The sequence below is a fragment of the Macrotis lagotis genome, chromosome 1 (genome assembly GCF_037893015.1).
Source record: "Macrotis lagotis isolate mMagLag1 chromosome 1, bilby.v1.9.chrom.fasta, whole genome shotgun sequence".
Lineage (NCBI taxonomy): Eukaryota > Metazoa > Chordata > Mammalia > Peramelemorphia > Peramelidae > Macrotis > Macrotis lagotis.
Genome location: NC_133658.1, coordinates 575,569,201 through 575,592,077, shown reverse-complemented (window position 1 = coordinate 575,592,077; position 22,877 = coordinate 575,569,201). Strand labels below are relative to the sequence as shown.

At 40.8% G+C, this 22,877-nt stretch overlaps 3 protein-coding genes across 8 annotated transcripts in view; all 3 read right to left on the bottom strand.

Moving 5' to 3' along the window:
- GOLGB1 (golgin B1) overlaps positions 1–4,479 on the bottom strand; it is an 85,082-nt gene extending 80,603 nt beyond the window's left edge. For 4 of the 6 annotated variants that reach the window (XM_074214627.1, XM_074214630.1, XM_074214631.1 and 1 more), the window contains exon 1: positions 4,374–4,479. The gene's annotated coding sequence lies outside the window, so the exon portion shown is untranslated. Of the gene's footprint in view, positions 1–157; positions 366–1,797; positions 3,580–4,373 lie in introns of those variants that run through there. The other 2 variants (XM_074214628.1, XM_074214629.1) reach the window with 2 other exon arrangements.
- Positions 4,480–11,777: 7,298 nt separating this feature from the next.
- LOC141505484 (intersectin-2-like) lies at positions 11,778–14,679 on the bottom strand. Its single transcript, XM_074211356.1, has 2 exons — positions 14,546–14,679; positions 11,778–12,579 (listed from the first exon to the last, which is right to left on the bottom strand). Exons 1-2 carry the CDS (start codon positions 14,674–14,676, stop codon positions 11,778–11,780), a joined length of 933 nt encoding a protein of 310 aa, XP_074067457.1. The 5' UTR covers positions 14,677–14,679.
- A 932-nt stretch (positions 14,680–15,611) lies between these two features.
- LOC141505479 (uncharacterized) lies at positions 15,612–16,575 on the bottom strand. Its single transcript, XM_074211345.1, has 2 exons — positions 16,572–16,575; positions 15,612–16,213 (listed from the first exon to the last, which is right to left on the bottom strand). The coding sequence occupies exons 1-2, from the start codon at positions 16,573–16,575 to the stop codon at positions 15,612–15,614; spliced, it is 606 nt and encodes a 201-aa protein (XP_074067446.1).
- Positions 16,576–22,877: the final 6,302 nt, after the last annotated feature.

The following is a 22,877-nucleotide window of genomic DNA, read 5'->3' as shown; positions in this document are numbered from 1 at the left end:
TATCAAAACATAGGCTAGAGAGCATAAAACCTTGAAGGAATAAAGGTCTCAGCAGGTGTCCCACCCCCCCTCCAAAAAAGACCCAAAGCCTTGGAAGTGCTGTAAATTAGCCTTGGGCTGAGGAAATGAGAAAACAACAGAAAAAGAAGAATCTGACCATAGAGAATTATTTCGGTTCCACAGAAGATCAAAACACATATTCAGATGATGACAAAATCGAAGCTTCCATATCCAAAACCTCCAAGAGAAATAGAAAATGGGCTCAGCCTGTGGATGAGCTCAAAAAAGACTTTGAAAAGCAATTAAGGGAGGAGAAATGAGAGCAATGCAGATAAATCATGAAAAACAAATCTGAAGAAAATATGTTAAAAACCAGTTTAGGCCTAATGGAAAAAAGCAAAACAAAAGGCAAATGAGGAGAAGAATGCCTTAAAAAGCAGAATTGGCCAGCTAAAAAAGGAGATAAAAAAGTTCTCTGAAGAAAATAACTCCTTCAAAATGCAAAATGGAACTAAAGGAAGCTGATGACTTTGCAAGAAAGCAGAAGAAATAAAACTCTTCCAAAAAAGCCAAAAAATTAGAAAAAAAAATGTGACATTTCTCATTGGAAAAACAACCGACCTTGAAAAACAGATCCAGAAGAAATTTGAAAATTATTGGACTATCTGAAAGCCATAACCAGGAGAAGAGCCTAGACTTCATTTTTCAAGAAATAATACAGCAAAATTGCCCTGAGATCCTAGAAGCTGAGAGTAAAATAGAAATCGAGAGAATTCACCGGTCACCCCTTGAAAGAGATCCCAAAAGAAAAACTTCCAGGAATATTGTAGCCAAATTCCAAAACTCCCAAATCAAAGAGAAAATTCTAAAAGCTGCCAGAAACAGACAATTCAACTACTGTGGTTCGGTAGTCAGGATTACATAGGACCTGGAAGCATCTACATTAAGGGCTCATAGGGAATGGAATACCATATTCCAGAAGGCAAAAGATCTTGGTTTACAACCTAGAATCAACTACCCAGCAAAAGTGAATATCCTCTTTCAGGGAAAAAGATGGATTTTCAATGAAACGGGACTTTCAAACTTTCCTATTGAAACAACCAGAGCTGAACATAAAGTTTGATCTCCAAGTACAGGACTCTGGTGAACCATAGAGGGGGGGTGGAAGAGAGGAACTATGAGGAACTTGATGATGTTGAACTGTTTGTATTCCTGCATGGGAAGGATATTGATAACTCATAAGAACTTTCTCATTTATAAGAGCTGTTAGGAGGAGCATATATAGATAGGACATAGGAAGGAGCAGAACATAATGGTATGATGTGGTAAAGGGATGGAGTCAATGGGCGATGGGGGGGAAAGTACTGGGAGGAAGGAAAAGGAGATGAAGAAGCTGAGAGATTTCACATGAGTCAAGAAAAAGCCTTTTCAATGGGGAGGGAGGCAAGGGGGAATGAGTGAGCCTTCATTCTCATCAGAAATGGCTCAGGGAGGAAATGACATAAACAATAGGGTGAAGAAATCTGTCTTGCCCTGGAGAAGGATGGGAGGAAAGAGACCGGATGAGGGGGAATTGGGGGGGGGGGGGAGGGAATAGGTGATAGAAGAGAGGGAAGATCGAGGGAGAGGGTACTCAGATACAACACATTTTTGGACAGGGCCAGGATGAAAGGATAGAGAGAATAGAATAAATTAGAGTGGGGAGAAATAGAGTGGAGGTACAGCTGGTAATGGAAACTGTGGAGAAAATACTGAAGCAACTTCTCTGGTGGACTTATGATAAAGAAAGCAACTCACCCCAGAAATGAGCCCATTTTCAGAGCCATTGAAATATGAACACAGACTAAAGTGCATTTTTTTTGTCTCTCTCTTCTTGAGGTTTCCCATCCTCTTGGGGGGGGGGGTTATGTTTATTCTTATGTTTACTCTTATAACATTCAATTTACATCAATGTATGGCATGGAAACAATGTAGAGACTGTGGGGGGGGGGTTGTAGAATTCAGAGCACTGCAAAAAATGATAGGTACATATTACTACTGTATATAATTGGAAAACAAATAAAATTTTAATAAAGCTTAAAAAATGTTTTATGAAGCTTTACTTGCCAATTATCCATTTCCTTTACATCATATCTGCTTTACTTTATAATCTATATTATCATATGCTCCACCCTGACCAATTCAACATTTGCTAAAGCACTGTTCTAGATGCTGGGACATACAGACAAAATGGAAAGCAAATATTAACAAGTAAGTCAGACTCCCTATTTTTCATTCCACAACTGGTTTACCAACACCATCTTCAAAACTTTATACCCAGGGCAGCTAGGTGGTGCAGTGTTGATAAAGCACAGGCCCTGGAGTCAGGAGTACCTGAGTTCAAATCTGTCTCAGACACTTAATAATTACCTGTGTGGTCTTGGGCAAGCCACTTAACCCCATTTGCCTTGCCAAAAAAAAAAAAACCTAAAAAAAATTTTATGCCCCCCCTTTCCAACTACCAACCATGTTATTTCCTTCCTCCTAAACTCCTGATCAAGTTTCCGTTCCTATTAGAGGCTTCATATATTGGGCTCTGAAATCACATCTAGAAATCTAGTCCTACAAGGGGCAGCTAGGTGGTGCAGTGGATAGAGCACTGGCCCTGCAATCAGGAGTACCTGAGTTCAAATCCAGCCTCAGACACTTAATAATTACCTAGCTGTGTGGCCTTGGGCAAGCCAATTAACCCCATTTGCCTTGCAAAAAAAAAAACTAAAAAAAAAAAAAAGAAAATCTAGTCCCATCTTTCACACTTGTGACATCCTGAAAAAGTCACATAGTTGCTCTGGATTTCAATTTTTCTTGCCCATAAAATGGAAATGCTTTATTTGCTGTCTCACAGGCTGTTATGAGGCTCAAATGGAACAAAGTATATGAAAAAAGAAACTCTACCTAAAGCTGATGCATCAAAGAGTACTGCAAGTTCTTACCTGGGAGGAAAAGTTATTTCCTTCACCCTTAAGTTAACCATTAACACTGGTGCAATTGTTCAACAATAACATTTATTCAATAAACATTTATTAAACAAAAATATGCTAAAGATAATCCCTGCTTTCTATAAATAAATATCAAGCATCTACTATGTGTAAAGCACTGAGAATACCAAAAAGAGAAGCAAACGACAGTCCCTGTCCTCAACAAGCTTGCAATCTAATAGCAAAAACGAGCAAACAAATATATACAAAGTAAGCTAAATGCAGGTTAAATAGCCAATAATTGAGAGGGGAAAGCACTGGAATAAGAGGGTTTAGGGAAGGTAGTAATAGATTTGCTTCTGTGCTTTCCATTCCTTTTCATTTGTTTTGCTAGTGTTTGTCTAAGACAGTGCCAAAATTCATTCATTCATTCATTCATTCATTCAACAAACAAAAAGTGTGCCAAGGTGCTTAGTGCTGGATATGCAAAAAAGAAGCAAAAGACTCCACTCTCAAAGAGCTGTCAACATGCAAATACATACAAAGCAAGCTAAATACAAACTAAACAGAAAAAAGATTGACGAATAAATTGAGAAGGGGGTTAAGTGTCCCGGTGGTTAGAATACTAGGCCTGAAGTCAAATCAGACCTCAGACGCTTAATAGTTACCTAGCTGTGTGACCTTGGGCAAGTCACTCAACCCCGTTGCCTGGCCAAAAAAAAATCAAAATATGGGATAAATAACCATTTTTTATTATCATTAACCCTTTACTAAAAGCTTAATAAAAAAAGGATTTATGTTTGCTGCTGTGTTTTTTAAGCTGTGTTTAGGCTAGTTTTGCTGTCTTCCCGCAGACAGCGAGGGCGGTGCCAAGGCCGCGCTTCTCAGGTGATCCTCACGGTCGCGGGCAGAGAAGCCTTTTTTTCCCCCATTTCTGGGGTGGGAGAACAGTCCATTGTTTCCCGGTCTTCCCATAATTTCTCGGAATGCCTGAACGTTAAGATCTGCTCGCGTGCGTCAGCACCAGCTTGGGGGGCAAACTGGCGCTCAGGCCCCTTCCTCTGCCAAGGGGGCGAGGCGGGCCCGGGGCGCGGGCATCCCCCCGTCGCCTCGGCCTCGCCCTCTCCCGGTCTCTCCTCGGATACCCTGTGTGCGCGGGGGCACCCAGGGTGCGGGCACCCCGCGCCCGAGGCCCGAGGGAAGCAGCGCCGGCGCGCGGAGCGGGCATGCCGCCACGCAGGCTGCAGGAACGAGGAGGGGGCGGGCAGCCACGCACCGCCCGGCCCCCGCCGAGCGCCCGAGCCGGGGCTGGCAGAACCCTCCTCACCCGCCCCCCGCCGCGAGAAGGGCTCCCAGGGAGGGGGCGGGGAAGGGCCGCGGCAAGGCCGCCGGCGGCGGGAAGGCCGCCGCACTCACCTGAAAACGGCCGCAGGTAAAGCCTCCGGCCCCACCCCCAGCCCGGACGCCCGCATCCAGCCACGTCAGTCCCGGAACCCAGCCAGAGGCACCGCCCTCCTCCTGCTCCTAAGAAAAGATTCTCCAATTAGAATGGAAAGAAAAAAGACGGAGCGGGCGCGGACCAATCGGAACAGCCGGTCCTGTGGGCGTTACCAAGGAGACCCGACACTCCCCCAGCTTCTCTTCTCTGTAATTGGGCAACGCCCAACAACAAAGATTCGAGCCAATCAGAGACGGGTCACTCGGTTTCCTCAAAAGAACATCCAATAGATCCTGCAGACTGGAAATAGGTAGCGTCCGGTGGTGGCGGGGGATGGGTCCGGGAGGAGACCCGGAAGCGGATGTGAAGGTCGACAGCTGGGCCAAAAGAAGGTTGTCTTGGGCGGCCGCTTCTTAAAGTTGGGCTTGGAGGCGTTGGCCGAAAGTTTACTTCCGGTTTTGACTTGTGTTAGGTTTCCAAGGAGACAGAGTTTCTTATCTCCTGGGAACCGAACTTATCCAAAAGGAAGGCTTCCCCCCCCCAACACCCTACCACGCCTCCATTTCCCTTTTTTTTTTTTTTTTTTTTTTTTTTTTTAGTTTTTGCAAGGCAAATGGAATTAAGTGGCTTGCCCGAGGCCACACAGCTAGGTAATTATTAAGTGTCTGAGGTCGGATTTGAACCCAGGTACTCCTGACTCCAGCACCCAGTGCTCCATCCACTGCGCCACCCCTACTCCTCTATTTGTCAAAAGACCTCCGCTCTTCTTCCAGGTCGCCCGGATTTGCGGCCTGGGAGTCATCCCTTAATCTTTGCTCTTATCCCACTAGTGCCTAATCCTGTCGCTGCTACCTTCCCAACTCTGCTGACAACACAGCAACACTTTGGTTAAGGCCCTCATCATTTCTCACAACTCTTCTCTCCATCTGTTGTCCGCAAAACTGCCAAACAAATATTCCTAAAGGAATACTACCTTATTTCTTCCTGCCACTAGAACGATATACCAATTCCCCTGTCATTTAGAGCCATTCCCTGTCTGACTCCAAACTTTTTTGACTTAAGCCAGGATGACTGGTCATACATTACTGTTCACACACTTTGCATCCCAACTTAACTGGACAAATGTGACATTTCATCTCCTATTTCCAAAACTTTTCATAAGCCGTCTCCCACGTCTAGAACTGTATCTTTCCTCACCTTTACTTCTTGGAATCCCTTGCTCCTTTCTTGACTAAGCTGCTAGTTCCAAATTGAGGCTTCTCTTGATTTCCCCAGTTGCTACACACATCTTACAAACCACCACTGATGTCATTTTGTGTATATCTTCTATCTACAGTATTTAATTTTTCATATTCTCTATCTCCAGTAGGATATAAGACTCTTGAGGCCAAGAACTGGTTTTTCTTCTTTTTTGTCTTTTCATCTCCATCCTCCATAAAGAATACTCAGATGAAGAAATCATCTTTTTTGCAACTAATTGTCCTAGGAGATTCCTATTCCAATAACTATTTATTGACTTGGACACAAAAATCACACAGGATGGGAACAGCACAGGGCAAGATGATCCGAGTAACTTAACAATAGGCAACGCAGAAAATTCAGAACTTAATGAGAACTGCCAAGGGAAAGCAATCAAATAGTTGCCTAGAGACTCGGCTGGTGGGGAGTCTTGTATAAACTGGAAGGCAGGAGCAATTGGAGTAAAGGTTGAAAAGAGATTGGGTGTGGAAAGGGTAAGGAGGATAAGGTGGTGGCAGTGGAGAGAAAACACATTCATGTGTAACAGGGGCAGGGAACCTCTGCTTGCCAAATGCATTACCAAGGTCACCAGAGGCCTTCAAATTCAATAAATCTAGTAGCTTTTTAGGGGTGAATTAATTTAATGTTTAACCAAATATAACTCTGAAATGATGCTACAAATATACAAATAAGGGGCAGCTAGGTGGTCAGTGGATAGAGTACTTGGCCCTAAAGTCAGGAGGACCTGAGTTCAAATCCAACCTCAGACCCTTAATAATTATCTAGCTCTGTGACTTTGGGCATGTCATTTAACCCCATTGCCTTGCAAAAATCCAAACAAATATCCAAATGGCCCTTGGCAGAAAAAGGCTCCTAACCCAATGTAACATCATCTTTTAGGGCAAGAAATTTAACATGGAAAAAAAGTAAAATTATTTTTAAAATAAAAATTATTTTAAAACAAAAACCCCAAGAAGATAAAATATAGAATTCATCTTTTAAAAAACTCAGGTATCGGGGCATCTAGGTGGTGCAGTGGATAGAGCACCGGCCCTGGAGTCAGGAGTACCTGAGTTCAAATCTGACCTCAGACATTTAATAATTACCTAGCTAACCCCATTGCCTTGTAAAAACTAAAAAAAAAAAAAAAAAAACTCAGGTATCAAAAATTTGGATTTTTTCCAAGATGAGGAAAAAAAATAGAATTTTCCTGATTGCTCATTTGATTTTTTAAAAATTTTATTTATTGGGGCAGCTAGGTGGCGTAGTGGATAAAGCACCAGCCCTGGAATCAGGAGTACCTGGGTTCAAATCCAGCCTCAGACACTTAATAATTACCTAACTGTGTGGCCTTGGGCAAGCCACTTAACCCCATTTGCCTTGCAAAAACCTAAAAAAAAAATTATTTAAAGGCAATGGGATAAGTGACTTGGCCAAGGTCACACGGTTAGGTAATTATTAAGTGTCTGAGTCAGGATTTGAACTCAGGTCCTCCTGACTCCAGTGTCAGTGCTCTATCCACTATGCCACCTAGCTGCCCTTATTTGATTTTTATGTATAGTATCCCCTTTACCATCATGCATCCTATTTAGAGCTCATAATTTTTTGACATTTTCTATTAAGTTGTCTTTGGTGATTTAACCACTCATTTAGGTGGAAAAGGCACCTTCCCCCAGATTTTCCCTTATTATTTGGACTACCAATCTCAGAACTTCTTATTTTGAAATTGAAAACTTGGTACTCACATGATATACCATGCTGTGGGCTCTTGTGGCTGTGAGTTACAGGTTGGTGGGAAAAGAGAGACCTTAGCAGGGTGGGAACAAGTTATGGATGATAACTGGGTTACAATTTCCTTCTCATGACTATTTTCTTCCCCTTGCAAAGTTAACTATCATTCTTTTTGACGTTTGTATGTGGTACAGTGGAAAGAACACCAGATGGAAGTTAGAGGATCCAGGTTCAAATGTTGATTCTCACACTACCTGTATGACCTTGCACTAGTCACTTAACATCTCTGGGCCTCAGTATTCTGTAAACTCTGTACTATAAAATGAGAAATTTGGACTTGATGATTTTTAAGATTTCATTCAACTCAAAGTCAATAAGATAGAAAAACTAACTTTGTCTTACTGGGCCCTGGGTCTATACCAAATTGTTCAGTTTAATACAGTGATGTCAAACAGAAATAGAAACAGGGCCTTTAATACAAACCTAAGAATCCCTAAAGGCTGTATAACAACTTAGTTTTAAAATGGAATGTTACTTATGTTTATTGTATTTTTGGCTTTGTAAATATTTCCCAATTACATTTTAATCTTTTTCCAACCTGTTGCTAGGGCATGCCATCTGATGATGTTTTTGTCCTTCATTCTAGAAGAAGACCTTGACATCAGAGGAGGTGATACTATGAAAGCACATGAATTGGATTTGAGTGACAGAGTGCTGTGCTAAGTCACCAACTTCACTTTCTCCTCCAGAGCCACATGGGTCCAGTGGCCAGATATGAATCAGGATGGCTCTGGAGATGGCCCTGGATGCGAGGCAATCAGGGTTAAGTGATTTGCCCAAAGTAAATGTCAAGAATCAAGTGTCTGAGGTCACATTCGAACTCCTAACTCCAAGGCCAGTGCTCTATGTAATGCCACCTGCTGTGTTAATGCACCACAAGGCTAAACTTTCCCCAGATATAGATAACCAAGAGAGTATGGATTAACAAATGATAAGATCAGTTGTGTTTATTTCATAAAAATATAACTTTATTAAAATTGCCAACATAAATAGTTGCCAGTGTGTGTTTGCCTTTTAAAATAAAATACAGAGTATCATTTAAAAAGATATGCCTTCTATAATATTGTATCCTTTTCATTCTAAAGTTCAACTTTTAAAATCATTGCCTGGTAACTCTTGGTTTTCTTTATTTTGTGTCTCACCCATAAAGCTTTGATTAGCAATAAGCCTTGAAATTTTTATTTTTTGGAGGCCCAGTAAGCTTACTCAACTCCGGCTCTTGAAAAAGGAAGTTAAAAATGTACCTTCTTAAGAACTTTTCAGTCAGCTCATTAGTGATGTCCCTATAAGAGTAATTTGTTTTCTATTCTTTGAAATTTACTTTACGATAGACTCCCTTTCCACCTTCAGAAGCAAGATTTTTGTCCCCTCATTTTCGCAAATTCATAGATTGGAGATATTGTTGTCCCTGGTTCTGCATATAAAAATCTCATGATTGCCTCTTCCAATCAGGACCTCTGGAAGTTAGCTTTTATGTCATTTCAACTAACTCTTTCCACCCAATTGACCTTTGAAGTTGGTTTAGTGTAAACATTGCTTTACACTAACCAAATACACTAACCAAATACACAAACTGTGCTTGATTTCCCCCCAAATGTTAAAATATAAATAAAAAAATAATAGTATAGTTTTAAATCATATATGTGGAGGTTTCTTTTCATTCATTTTCTCCCTTTTTCCTTTTTTTTCTCTCTTTTTTTTCTGTCACTCCTATTCTGGCTATCTTTTCCTTTCTCCTCCATTCTTCTCTCTCCTCCAACTACTTCATATGCTGTTCATTAATTTCTTGGTTTAACCTGAGGTCTCCTGCTGCCTTCATCTCTGCTTTTACTAAATCTGCTGCCCTAAACAGAGAAGTTGAAGAAGAGGGTATAAAGAGATGAAAGAGAGAATCAGAAAGGGAAAGGGGAGAAAGAAGAAAATTTTGTTTTGTTTTGTTTTTTAGGTTTTTGCAAGGCAAATGGGGTTAAGTGGCTTGCCCAAGGCCACACAGCTAGGTAATTATTAAGTGTTTGAGACCAGATTTGAACCCAGGTACTCCTGACTCCAAGGCTGGTGCTTTATCCACTACGCCACCTAGCTGCCCTAGAAGAAAATTTTTAAATTTTCTGATTTTATTTTATTTGGAGACTCACGGTTCTAGTTATACTATTCACAATGGCTCCTCCAGGAGAACGGACTCTTTTCTGTCCCCCTTAACCCCAATATCCTTTGTCCAGCAACCTGATTAATATTAGCAAGAAATTCGATCCAGCAAATAGGAATATAAATATATCAAAGTGCACAATTAAAATCTGAAAGGCTTGGTTTTTCTCCTTTAATTGTTTAAAGTCTTTGGGAAACTTGTATGTATTCTCCACACTTGGGAGTGTGGAACAATAGAAAAAGTATAAGGACCTCTTGGGAGCTGAATTAGAGGATTTGCAATAACCTAATTGGTCACCCAGATCTCTAGGTTTTCCTCAGAAACAAAGACTCTCACACTTAGAGGGGACCTCAGAGGTCATCTAGTCCAACCTGTACCTTAATCAAAATCCCCTCTTACAGCATCCCTAACAGTAGATCATCTTGCCTTTGCTTGAAGACCTCCAGTGAGGTGGCACATTCCACTTTGAGACATGTTCAAATTGTTTAGAAGCTCTTTCTCAAACTAATGCCTGCCTTTTTGCGATTTCCTCTAACACACTGAGACCATATTAACCTTATTAAAGTAAAATTTTTCTCATGTCTTCTTATTCAGAAATCTTTCTTTCTTTCTTTTAGATTTTTGCAAGGCAATGGGGTTAAGTGGCTTGCCCAAGGCCACACAGCTAGGTAATTTTTAAGTGTCTGAGGCCAGATTTGAACTCAGGTACTCCTGACTCCAGGGCCGGTGCTCTGTCCACTGTGCCACTTAGCCACCCCCTTGTTCAGAAATCTTTAACAGCTATTTATTTCCTACTAAATGAACAGCAAATTCCATCTGATAAATAAGGCCCTCCTCAATTTTGTCTCAATCTAATCTTCCTAGGCTTATCTCCACCTTTTTTCTTCCACAAATCCTATGTTTTAGCCAGCCTGGACTATGTGTTTTCCAAACATACTTTTCCCATAGCATTGTCCCTTTTGGTTGGAATCCCTTTCCATTCTACTCTGCCTAACCAATGTCTATCCATTCTTCAAAGCCCAGTTCAAGTGCCATCTTCTCCAGAAAGTCATCCTTGTTACTACCTTCAGTCAGAAGGAATCTCTCCCTTTTCTGAAGTAATAAAAGACTTTATATCTCTTATTATAATTTCACATTATATATTAAAATTATTTATATGCCTGTAATAACTCTCTTATTGGACTTTCAACTATGAAGACAAGCAAACACAATGTCTTACTCATCTTTGCATCTTCCATCACTTGTTGAATAATGAAATCCCTGAATGAGTCCTAAAGTAAACTGAAGGAATTGGTAGAAATGACAAAACAATCTGAATAAGCAGAAAGGAATTACTTATATTGTTTGCCCTTGGGGGCAAAGACCATTCATCTTAGTTTCTACTATAGGACTCTGACCCTAGTGCCTTGCAGAAAGTACCCATTCAAGATAGACTGTTTTGAATAAATATATGCATAAATTAGGTAAGATTTTGGTGTTTTGGCATTTTTTCCTTCTCACCAAGAGTGATCTCTATGGCAATGATTGGGGATCTCTCCATTCCCAAACTCAGAATCACTAGACAGCAAGCAATACTCATCCTCCCAGTCAGTGCCTTCCTCCTCCTACCCCCTTTTCTCTGTAGCAATCCTCCTGAATCTGCCTTTTCCAGCTACTTTACCTTTCCTCCTACTCTGTTATCATGCCCAAATGGTCAGCTCCTCATTGCAGCCACAATCCAGAAATTCCCATGAATTAGACACCAGGCAAAAATAGCATCTCTGTATATGTTTGGGGGTGTGAGGAGGTTGGGTAAGAGGAAGCATAGATAAACATGGTTCCAAAATAGTCTAAGCTAATAAAGAGGACTGTGTATAGTACACTATCTTCACTCTCAAGCTTTGATTCCACGGATTTGGAAAAAGACATAGAATCTGTTTCTTGATCATCTGCATTGACAACTACATGGTCCCTGGGCTGGGTAGGGGTATATTGGCAACCAAGACTAGCAGAAGAGAGAAGCTAAGTCAGACCAGATGTAGTCCTTCCCTCTAGACTCAATAGGAAAATTAGGTAAACTCCAAATGATAGATCTAGGGTGCCCAGCTCAGGAAGGAGAATAGGGTCCCTAATATATACCTAGACCCTTCCTAGAGAGATACATTTTAGGGATTTCATGTAATTGAGATCATGTTTTTAATTTCTTTTTTACCCCTAACCCCCAGGATCAGGGATGACTGGAAATACTGATCATGATATTAGGCAATGCATTTCGACGCCTTTTCCAGGATCCTAGCTGGTGGGCATAACCACGGATATGATGTAGCCAAAGCTGAGTATGGGCATAGTCATCATCACGTAAGATAAAGGCACCCTGCTGTATCTCCAGTAGTTCAAAGGTCTTGTAAATGGGGTCAGATGATACCACACACTGGCCCAACCTAATTGGGCTCCTCAACAAACTCGGCTTACCATGATTCTTATCACGAATTAGAACTAATGCAGCATCTTCCACTGGCCCCTGACATGGGCCCCCATGTCTTGAGCCACTTTCAGCTGGTCTCTGTAGCCTAGCCATTAGTATCACCTGCAGAGTTTGGAACTTGAGGGTTCGGCTACCCTTCTTAGTCCAGGGGCCATCAGGGGGCTGAGCCAATTGCAGTCCTCCCTCCATAACAAATCGAGTCTCCTCCCACAGCCAGCCTAGTGACTTCAGTGCCAGCTCCCGTCTATCAATGGCAGCAACTGGCTCATGAAGGTGCCAGACGCTCTGGCGGAAGGGGCGCAGGGTCCAGGGCAAGCTACATTCCTGTCTTGCCTTCCTATTGATGTGCTCCAGGTAAGAGACTAGGCGACTTGTGGCCTCACATAGACAACTATAGTCAGGGTGGAAGGTAGCTGTGGCCTGTGTGATACGGTTCAACAAAAGTGGATATTTGGTGATGCGCTGTAGTGGTGCCATCAGGAATGAGTGCAGGTTCATCCGCCTCAGGGCTGTGTTGTTAGTTTGTGAGGCATGGAGGAAAATGCTGGGGATAGAGAATTAAAAAGGCAAACAAGGATGAGGTTATTCTTTCTTACCAATGAGCCAAAGGAAAACCTAAAAAAAGAGATTTGCAATCACCACAAAATCCTAGATATAGAACTGAAAAAGGACCTCAGAGGTCATCTGACCTAATCTGAGAGGTAAATCTAGATCACACAAATAGTAAATAGCAGAGGTAGAGTTTGAACCCAGACCCTCAATCTTCAAACAGCACCCTTTCCACTATAACATTATCACACTCATTCACACCTCATAATCAATACATTACTTTGCTAGTTATAACATGGCCTTTATATCTTTTACATGTCTTCTCATATATGTGACTTTAATAATATGCCATTTACACATACCATGTTTCTATTGTTGACATATCTACAATTTGGATTCTTCAGAATCTGAATTTTCTATAATTTGTAGCCAGAAACATCACCAGAAGAATAATGGCAATCCTGTATGGCTTACATACCACATCATTGACATTAATTTACCAAAAATTCCAAGCTGGAACCCATACTCAAGAAACCCTGACATCAAAGCCACAGACACCCCAAGAAGATGTATTTCTGTAAAGCAAATAATTGGGAATATATAACAGACCCTAAGTTCAAGGCATCTTGTTTCTCCCTTCCACTACAACTACATATTCCTATATTCTCCACAATACCAAATGGAATTGGATAGAAAAGGAGCACTCAGTAAAGAATAATACATCTAATCACATCTAACTTCCCTCAGATATTTTCTCTTGATCCCTCCCCCATTGCTCTCTCACTTTGTTTGCCTGGCAAACTAGACTTATGCCTTGGTCTCCTGGCCTTAGCAGTTGTGGGCACCTAAAGTCATTCACAACATAGAAGTAATCCTCTCTTAATCTACTCTGAAAACATCCCAGCTGGTGGAGTAAAAGAAATAATCTGTAATCATAAACAGCTCTGATAAGAGACCTCAGGGAATAACAGGGTTACCCAAAAGTTCAGCTTAGTTTTCAAACTAGAGTAAAAGCATCTGAGATTGTTTTTGTTTACTTAATATTGAGTTGGGCATGCTTGGTTGTGTACTCATACATAGGTTTGAAATTCAGAAGGGAAACTTTTTTTCAAAATCACAATTTTAATCATAATTAAAAAACATGATGATAAGGGAAATATCTACAAAATGTTAGTTTGACAACAAGCATTTAGGTAACCCTTAAAGAAAAAAATCTCTAACTGCAAAAACAAATTGGTGTCAGAACAAGAAAAACTTAAGTGAATTCAATTCAGTAAATAACATTTTAAATGATCTAAAACACTTTAAAGTGCAACTGGAGACAATGAGCTTCTAATGAGCCATTGATGAGTGGTATTTGATTGTTACATTTATTTTTAACCCTTCACCAACTATTATAAAACTCTTGCCATTGCTCATCTCTTTCTATCACTATTTATACTACAACAGAAGAAGAAAAAGAGAACGAAAAACTACACTTCTATTTGGTACCAGAGATTTTATTACAGATTTGTAGGTGAGGGGAGTCCTAACTATTAGAACTGTAAAACAGGAACTGAGTGCTACCATAAGGAGATAGTGAAAGTGTCAGATCACTGGGAGATTTGAACAAAGGTTGTATAACCTCTTCTCTGGGGTTCAGTAGGGATAATTCCTGTTCAGATACAGGTTGGACTAGTCCAGCTTGGATTCTCTGTAATTATTTCTGCCAGAGGAACAGATCAAAGATCAGGGAACATGTTGTTTCTCTCATCATGGTAAAGATTTGAAAGACCTGAGGCTACTATTTATACCTTATTCAGGATAATAATGGGGCAAATATGGCCAAATACCGGGCATCAATTTGTGGGGTTTTATTTAACTGATAGCTCTTTTTAAAGCCTCTGAAGTCCATTTTCTTGCATACCACAATCCATTAGATCTCTACCCTTTCCACCCAATATTCCCGCTCCATTCCATACCGAAGTAGCTCCTTTTCCTTCTCCAGGGTGCTGAGAGTGTTTATGGAGGATGCCTGCTGAACACAGTAAGTTTGGAAAGCAGGCAACATGTTGATGTACTCCAGGAAGATCTCACCAATGCAAACAGTCATCAGGTCGTCATCACCCTGTAAACATGAGGCACACACCCCAACCACTCACCAAACAAGGTTGTATCAGGGAGGAAGAAGAAAATATTACAACTGCCCAATTCTTCCTTCCCTAGGAAAAGGTCCTAGGGCCATTTCTAACTATGAAAATGGTGTTTCCAGGGTAAAAATTATGCATAGACATAAACCAATCTATCAGGACTTCATGATAGAATCACAAATTTAGAAGGGACCTTTCAGGTCACTGGAGTCTAATTTCTAATTTTATAGATGAGGAAGGGAAGCCAAACCCTAGAAAAGGTCAATGACTTGCCCTCTGTCACACATAAGCTGATAAGACAAGATTTGAACTCCAGTCTTTTCAGCTACACCAGGGTCCTATCCACTCTTTCATCTGAATTCTGTTCCTTTTTTACTGTCCCTACTGGAGATGGAAAGGAGCTTATTACTCACATCTAAAATAATCTGAAATAATTTTTTGGAGATCATTTCCCCCCAGGCTTTTAAATAATCTCCTTCCCTAATCATCAAACTTCCTAAGCCTTTCATAATTCTTTTATGTTCCTTTCTGCATTCTTTCCAAGTTCTTCATGTCTTTCTGCAATTCATAATTTGGGGGGGGGTCTAGTTTGGATATGAATGTTGGATCACAATGAATCTTTCATCATTTCCAGTACTGATTCCTTCTAAGCACTGGCAGACTTAATCCAAATGTGTATGGTTACAAGTGGCCAAAGAAGAAAAGAGAACAGAGAGTCCTGGTGGTGGAATGTACTGAACAAGAAGAGACTGGGAAGAGACTAAGGACTGGGAGCTAGTCCTAGGTACAAGTAATCTCCTACTAGAGTTTGATGATCCCAATACTAAGGCCCTTGAAAATATTAAATCTGATTAGAGTAAGATAGATTATCAGAGAAAAGGGTAGCCTCTCTCAGACTTCATACCTGTGACAGAGCCTGGTCAATCTCTTCTTTCAGACTCTCCAGAAATCTCTCATTGAGATCAATGAGCTCCTGAATGTTGCTAAACACAACTAGTAACTGCCCAGGGCTCAGAAGTCCAGCAGACTTCATAGGCAACTGAAAATGTTCCTTGATAATGCGCAAGTCCTCCCCATAGCTGGCCTCGGTATGAATGAGTTCTAACACCGCCTGTTTTCGGTGCCAGCGTAGCTTGGTACACTGTCCACAAAGGCTCCTGTGCCCTAGGTTCAAGGCTTCTTTCCTCTGTCTACAATCTGTGCAAAGTGCCTCTGGTGAGTTTAACATTATGGATGTCTGGCTGGGCCAATTTCTGACCTGCCCTGGCTCAAGGCCAGTGTCCTCTTGCTCTGACTCTGCTACCCTAGCCCTCAGGTCTTGTTCTCGCTCCTGGTCTCCACCAGGCTCATTGTCATCCTGCTTTTCACTAAAACCTGTCATCCCATTATCTGTACTAAGGCAGTCCATGTTATTCCAATGCTGTTTGGCAGATGGGGTACAGTTGTTCTCATCCAAGTTCCAGCCATGAGGGAGAGTTGGAAGTTCCGTTCCAGCAAAGGCTGAAGAGAAGAAAATTCATGTGAGAGAAAACAAATTCAAGAATCCCATTCCCTCCCAATTCCATCCAAACACAAACACATATTAAAACTCAATTATTTTCAAATCAGGGAGGGAAAAATTTAGGCAGGAGGGAAGAGAAGCATTGGATTGGTCTAAATTGTTGTAACATAAGAGCTAGGAATTCATTGAATCTGAATTTCATGAATAAAAGGGGATCAATTATCTCAATCAGCCCTCAAGTTTTACAGGCAAGGTTATGTGAAACCCAGAAATTAAGTGGTTTATGCAAGGTCATACCTAATTAATTGTCAATCAAAGATTAAAACAATGTCCTTGCCATTATATCACACTATCCACCCATGGGCGCAATTCTCTTCCCTACCCCCCTTTTTATCTTTCAACATCTCAAGTCCAAAAACCAAAATTATCTTTTCCTCCTCAAAACTTTCTTTGCTTCATAATTTCCCTGGGCTTAAAATTTCAGATCAAGGGGTGGGGGGGGCAGCTAGATGGCACAGTGGATAGAGCACTGGCCCTGGAGTCAGGAGTACCTGAGTTCAAATCCGGCCTCAGACACTTAATAATTACCTAGCTGTGTGGCCTTGGGCAAGCCACTTAACCCCATTGCCTTGCAAAAAAAAAAAATTTCAGATCAAGGTTCACAATTGTAAGGGGTATGATATGTGGAATAGGTTTAGAGGAATTCAAAGTAAATTAAATACTGTATTAAAAATATAGTAAAATTTTGCTAATCTGTATTAATTAGAAAAAATTTTAGGTTGAATTAATAGAAAGTCAGAATTAAAGCATATTACTTTAAAATTATATTTTATTACTTTTCAACATCTAACAGTACTGTTTCTAAATTAGCTCCCAACAATTAATAAACAGTTGTTTCTAATGTGACTGAAGTTGTTTTATTCTTTTTAGTACTTTAAATACATCTTTGCAGTATAATCTATATTTTTCAGAGATGTTAGAGTTCAGTTTTTGTGCAAATAATCAAATATTCTGAATTAGTTGAGTCCACATTTATGAAGGGGTTCCTGCAGTTTTTTTAATAGTTTCCCTGGTATGAAAATAAACCTGAAATAAAGTCTAAAATTTGGATTGTTAATAGCTTCCTCATAAACTTGTTTTGCCACACCATAACATATTGAAATCATGTAAGTAGGGTTATTTCTCTGCTTAACTATCTCAGAAGTTAGCAATTGATTCTAGACTTTAGGAGGCAAAAAGTTACCCTTTTATCCCTTTTCCACTATAGTTGTTGAAATTTCAAGGGACGCTTTTCCTTTTCACTTCAAAATCAGTGCAAATCCCATAGTCACCCTTGTGATTCAGGGACAGAGGTCTAGGGGAGGTTCATCATCATGACAGAGTAAGTCTAAGAAATGTCGATAGTATCAAAAGATATACAATTGTTTCAAAAGTCTTGGGCCATTCAAACTGAATAAAACCAGCTGAGAAATTTCTTTAGAAAGTGAGAAGTATGATATTGTTAGAATTTTGAGGCAAAATACACCCTCCTGGGAGGTAAAGTCTCCATCAGTTGAGTGTCATAGCTACTCAGATGAGGCTTACTTACTGCAGGGACAAGGCGAGTCTATAACCAGGACACTTCCCAGGAGAGGTATGAGAAGAATGCAAAAGACTCAAAGGGAGTGGCAACCGGGAGAGAAACAAAATACGTTGGTGAAGGACATTTCTTGGTAGGGATTAACTATGATTAGAAATGTCATTCATGATACAAAGCATCTGTTACCTTTACACAAAAGTCGTCTCTGTGTCTGTGGAGAGAGAGAGAGAGAGACAGAGAGAAAGCAAGAGACAGAGAGACACACAGAGACACAGAGAGAGAGAGAGAGAGACAGAGACAAAGATACAGAGAGACAGAGACAGAGAGCAAGAAAGACACAGAGAGAGACAGACACAGAGACACACACACACACAGAGAGAGAGAGAGAGAGAGAGAGAGAGAGAGAGAGAGAGAGATACAGAGACAGAAAGAGAGAGAGAGAGAGCAAAAGAGATACAGAGACAGAGAAAGCAAGAGAGAGAGGGAGACAGACACAGAGAGACAGAGACAGAGAGAGAGAGAGAGAGAGCAAGAGAGACACAGAGAGAGATAGAAAGCAAGAGAGAGAGACACAGAGAGACAGAGAGAGAGAGAGAGAGAGAGAGAGAGAGAGTGAGTGATAGAGAGAGAAATTCTTTGCCATTATCTGGTAGCTTTCTCTGTTGTCATTCATCTGTGAAGACTGGGAGATCTAGGGTCAGGGTCATTGATCATGGATCTAGATTTAGAAGGGATCCTAAAAGACCATCTAGTCTAACTCCTTTATTTTGCAGATGAGAAAACTGAGGTCCAAAGAGGTTATTTGACTTGCCTTGTGCCTTTGAGGGTATATGGGAGTCTCTATGGAATCAAGTCCTTTTCTTTGGAGTATGAAGTAATACTATTACCCTTCTGTGTTCCCTTAGAAGAACCTCAGGGCCAACTAGATGGTGCAGTGCATAGAGCACTGGTCCTGGAGTCAGGAGGATCTGATTTCAAATCTGGCCTCAGACACTTACTAATTACCTAGCTGTGTGACCTTAGACAAGTCACTTAACCCCACTGCCTGGCAAAACCCCCAAAAATAAAAATATACAAAAAAATACAAAAACAAGAAGAGCCTCAGGGGCGGCTAGGTGGCGTAGTGGATAAAGCACCAGCCTTGGAGTCAGGAGTACCTGGGTTCAAATCCGGTCTCAGACACTTAATAATCACCTAGCTGTGTGGCCTTGGGCAAGCCACTTAACCCCATTTGCCTTGCAAAAACCTAAAAAATAAAAATAAAAAAAAAAAAGAGCCTCAGAAGGATACAAAGAGGATCACAGACCCAATTAATAAGGATAGAAAAGGGCTTCTCATCCTGCTCCTTGATTATCTTGGGGGTGCAGAGTACATTCCACCCAGCAGAGTAGATGAAGCTGACCAATCACACAACCTTTCCTCCTTCCCTAGGTCCCATTATGGACTATGACACTAGAAGCCGGTGGATAGGAGGCAATAGGATGGGTTAACTGTGGTCACTTGTCACTGGTTATAGGGGAAGATAATTAGTGGGAAAGACTAGGTACCAGGGTTTTTCTTGATCTGGCACCTATAGGTGTGCTGGTGAATGGTGGCAGCAGTCCTCAATTGCAGTGATTTTTTCCAACTGGCTGTCTTTGATGTTGAGCCACTAAAATGAGTCTGAGGTTGGCATTCCTGGAGGGATCTAGAATTCTCCAGGGGACTGTCAGGCCTCAAGGTCTGTAAGACATGATACAGCAATCAGTCAGGAATGGGGTCAGGAGAGGGATTGTAGGGGCCGGGTAGGGATAGGGGTGGGGGTGGGGGCTGGAGTATAGAGGTAGGAGAGAGGGAACACATAGGAGGGTCAGAGTAGTGACAAACAGAATAGTTTAGGGAAGAGTATTAGAAAGATCAAAGCAAAGAAGGACCCAAGTAATGGAGAAGATAAGGACTAAGGGAACAGTGAGGGGAATAATTGCCACAGTCAGGGAAAGAAACTACTTATCTAGAAATATCTCCTAGAGCAAGGTGTTAAGGAGAACAGATTAGGTGAGAATAGAAAGATCCTGAATTAATCATTGAGATTAGCCCCACACTCACTGTATTTACCTTTCTGTAATCTCTGTATCCCCCAAGGTCATTTTTATTTTAACTCTTCATCCTTTGTAGTTAGGAATTCATCACTTTGACCTTGCTTTTAGAGCACAAAATTCACTGCTACAGTACTACCTGCTAATTCTGCTCATCCTAGGTCAGAAACAGGTTTTCCTTTTCAAGCTGGGATATGCTCATATTACCAGAATGAAGGGTAGAGAGATGATCTATCTTTGAACAATAGGAAAATAACCTGAAATCATTGTCAAAGTGCCCTAGACTCACATGATCTCTCTCTAGATGTCAATTTTAGCCTACAACTTCTCTCTAGATTAGGAGTGTTTAATCTATGGTTTGTAATCTCATATATTTTATACATTTTAAAATGTTATTCTGGAAGGGGATTATAGGCTTTAGTGACCTGCTCTAGACCATTTTAAACTCTCAGATTTGATCGGGGGTCTCTTTGAAGAAGTATCTTGTGACTTCTTCCCAGTCCTAGTTCAAATTCTCCAAATGTCTATCCTTCCTCTTTTAATAATATACAGAATTCTTTCCTATTATATTGTTGGCTGTCATATGGAAAAGGATTTGGACTTATTCAGCTTGGCCCCAGAAAACATAACTAAAAACAAGTAGAAGTCAGAGAGAGAAACAAATTTAAACTTGACAAAAATCATAACTTCCTAACAGTTACCTGAAACTCCGTCACTAGTGGTCTAAAAACAAAATCTGGGGAGCCACTTTTCAGAAGGAATTATAGGAGGAATTTCTCAGCAGGTACCATTTGGATTAGATAATCTTTAAAGTTGCTTTGAAATGCTGTGTTCATAAGTGGCACAGTAGATAGAGCACTGGCCCTAGAGTCAGGAGGACCTGAGTTCAAATTAAACCTCAGACACTTAATAATTGCCTAGCTGTGTGACCTTGGGCAAGTCATTTAACCCCATTGCCTTAAATAAGTTAAAAAAAAATTCTGTGTTCACTATTAACTATGGTCTGGGCTTACCCATTCAACCAGTCCAGAATCCCTTGTAGTCTTGTCCTTTAATTCCTTCCAGCACTTCTGTGTTACTATGGGAGCCTCCAGGGAAGGCTTGTTATTGTCCAAAGAAAGATGTTCAACATCTTGGTGGTCCCATGACCATGATGGAGACTTGACAGCAATATTGAGGCTACAGGAAGCAATGTTACCATTAGCTCCACAAGTTATTAGTAGTAAGATGGAGGAGATAAGTCAGTCAACCTTTGTTGTGTGTCTTCCTACCCAATAAACACTAAACTAGTCATTGTGGATGATATAAGAAGAATAAATACTTGGGGTGAATTTAGTGAATTTTCAATTATTTTCATTCTTGAAAGAGACTGCACCATGCAAATGTCAACAAAATAATGCAGAGTATATATAAGGACTGAGGTATGAGTTCATAGCAAATGTGTTATTAAATCAGAAAATGCTTCAAGGATCTGTTTGATAAAGTTTTTAAAGAAGGAAGGAAAATGAATTGGCAGAAGGGAATGACATTTTAAATGATGGAAATAGCATGCAATTGCAAAGAAGTTATAGATTCTACCTTTCCCTCTCATACATAGAAGTCACTTTCTCCTGGTAGCAAAGTGATTAACTGGCTCTTGCATAAAAGACAGTCATCATTTAGACTTAGCTTCAAGATTGTGCATTCAGTAGAGAGTGGCCCCAGCATTTACTAGGGATTAGAAAATAGGAAATAGCTTGGCTTAGTAGATAAGTAGATTGTTGGCCCCAAAGTCTAGAAAAGCCAAGCTCTAATCCTACCTCAGATACTTAGTAGAGGTATGACCCAGGGCAAGTCACTTAACTTCTTTCCGGCTGTTTTTCATCTCTAAAATAGGGAAAATAATTACCCAAAGGGTTGGTGTGACAAATAAGTTTATATGTGCTTATATGAAAATATATATATACAAAATACTTTATAAACCTCGAAGTATGCATAAAGTTATTTTCATAATCCAATCAAAAAGTCCCTGAGACCCTTGATCATCCTGGGGAGCTCAAGGTTACTTTAAAACAGTGGTTGCAGGTGGCACTCCTATTTCCTTTCTGCCTGAGAGTGACCCCATCATTTCCAGATTGGACATCTGGAAATTAAAGAGTAAAGAACAATTTGCTGAAGTATTTTTCTCATAGAATTTGCCTTTTTCAGGTCATGTAAATTCTATACCTTTTCTTAATCAGCCCCAAGGCTGAGTCAATCATCCCATCCTTCATCTTTTGCAGTTTATTGCCATAGCAAGACAAGTCAGTAGCTTCAAGCAGCAATGTGGGACAGCAGGATGATGGCATAGCAGAGGCTGGGGTCTGTTGTGAACCATGGCAGACTACACATGGAAGGTCTAGAATGCTTGCATTGTCCTCTTTTAGCTGGTCCTTTTCTTTGTTGGAATCTATTTGCAATGTAGACCTGGGGATTGAACTGCAACAGATGGGATCTGGAGGGTCATCTCTGCTGGGGACCACCAAGTTGCAGCTCTCAGGGCTAGGAACCCAAGAGTCAATATTCTGTGAAATAAATGGGTTTTTGTCAGTTGTTGAATTGTGAGATATAGGGTGGTTTGGTGATGGAAGGTGCTGGGTAGAGTTTAGACCACACAACTCTACACTGCAGTTATTGTTCATTTCTGAAATTGGTTGGGTCAAAGCTACAGTGAATAGAGAAGGATCCTTAAAGGCAATAGAATTTTTGTTCTCACTGCTTTCCTGGGGGTTCTGGAACTCCTTAACAGTTCTTTGTTTGGGGGGTCCTAAGGATGTGTCCAGCAATTTCTGTCTCATCTTCTTGAACTCTTCAAAAGTTGGAATATACAGTCGGCCCTTGAGGTGAACTTTTCTTACCAATTCCAGTCTCCTTGTTTCCCTAGAGTCTTGTGCAGTGTCTGTGTTCCTGTATTTCATCATATCTAAGCTATGCTTTAGATGGTAAAGGGCAAGATTTGGGGAGCTGTTTTGTCTGTGAAGCTGCAACCGA

Excerpts from the sequence above, each read along its gene's own strand:
- LOC141505484 (XM_074211356.1), bottom strand. The coding sequence starts at position 14,676 with ATGACTGTTTGCATTGGTGAGATCTTCCTGGAGTACATCAACATGTTG. Across the intron at positions 12,580-14,545 it reads AAGGAAAAGGAGCTACTTCG|CATTTTCCTCCATGCCTCAC; the intron begins GTATGGAATGGA and ends CTCTATCCCCAG.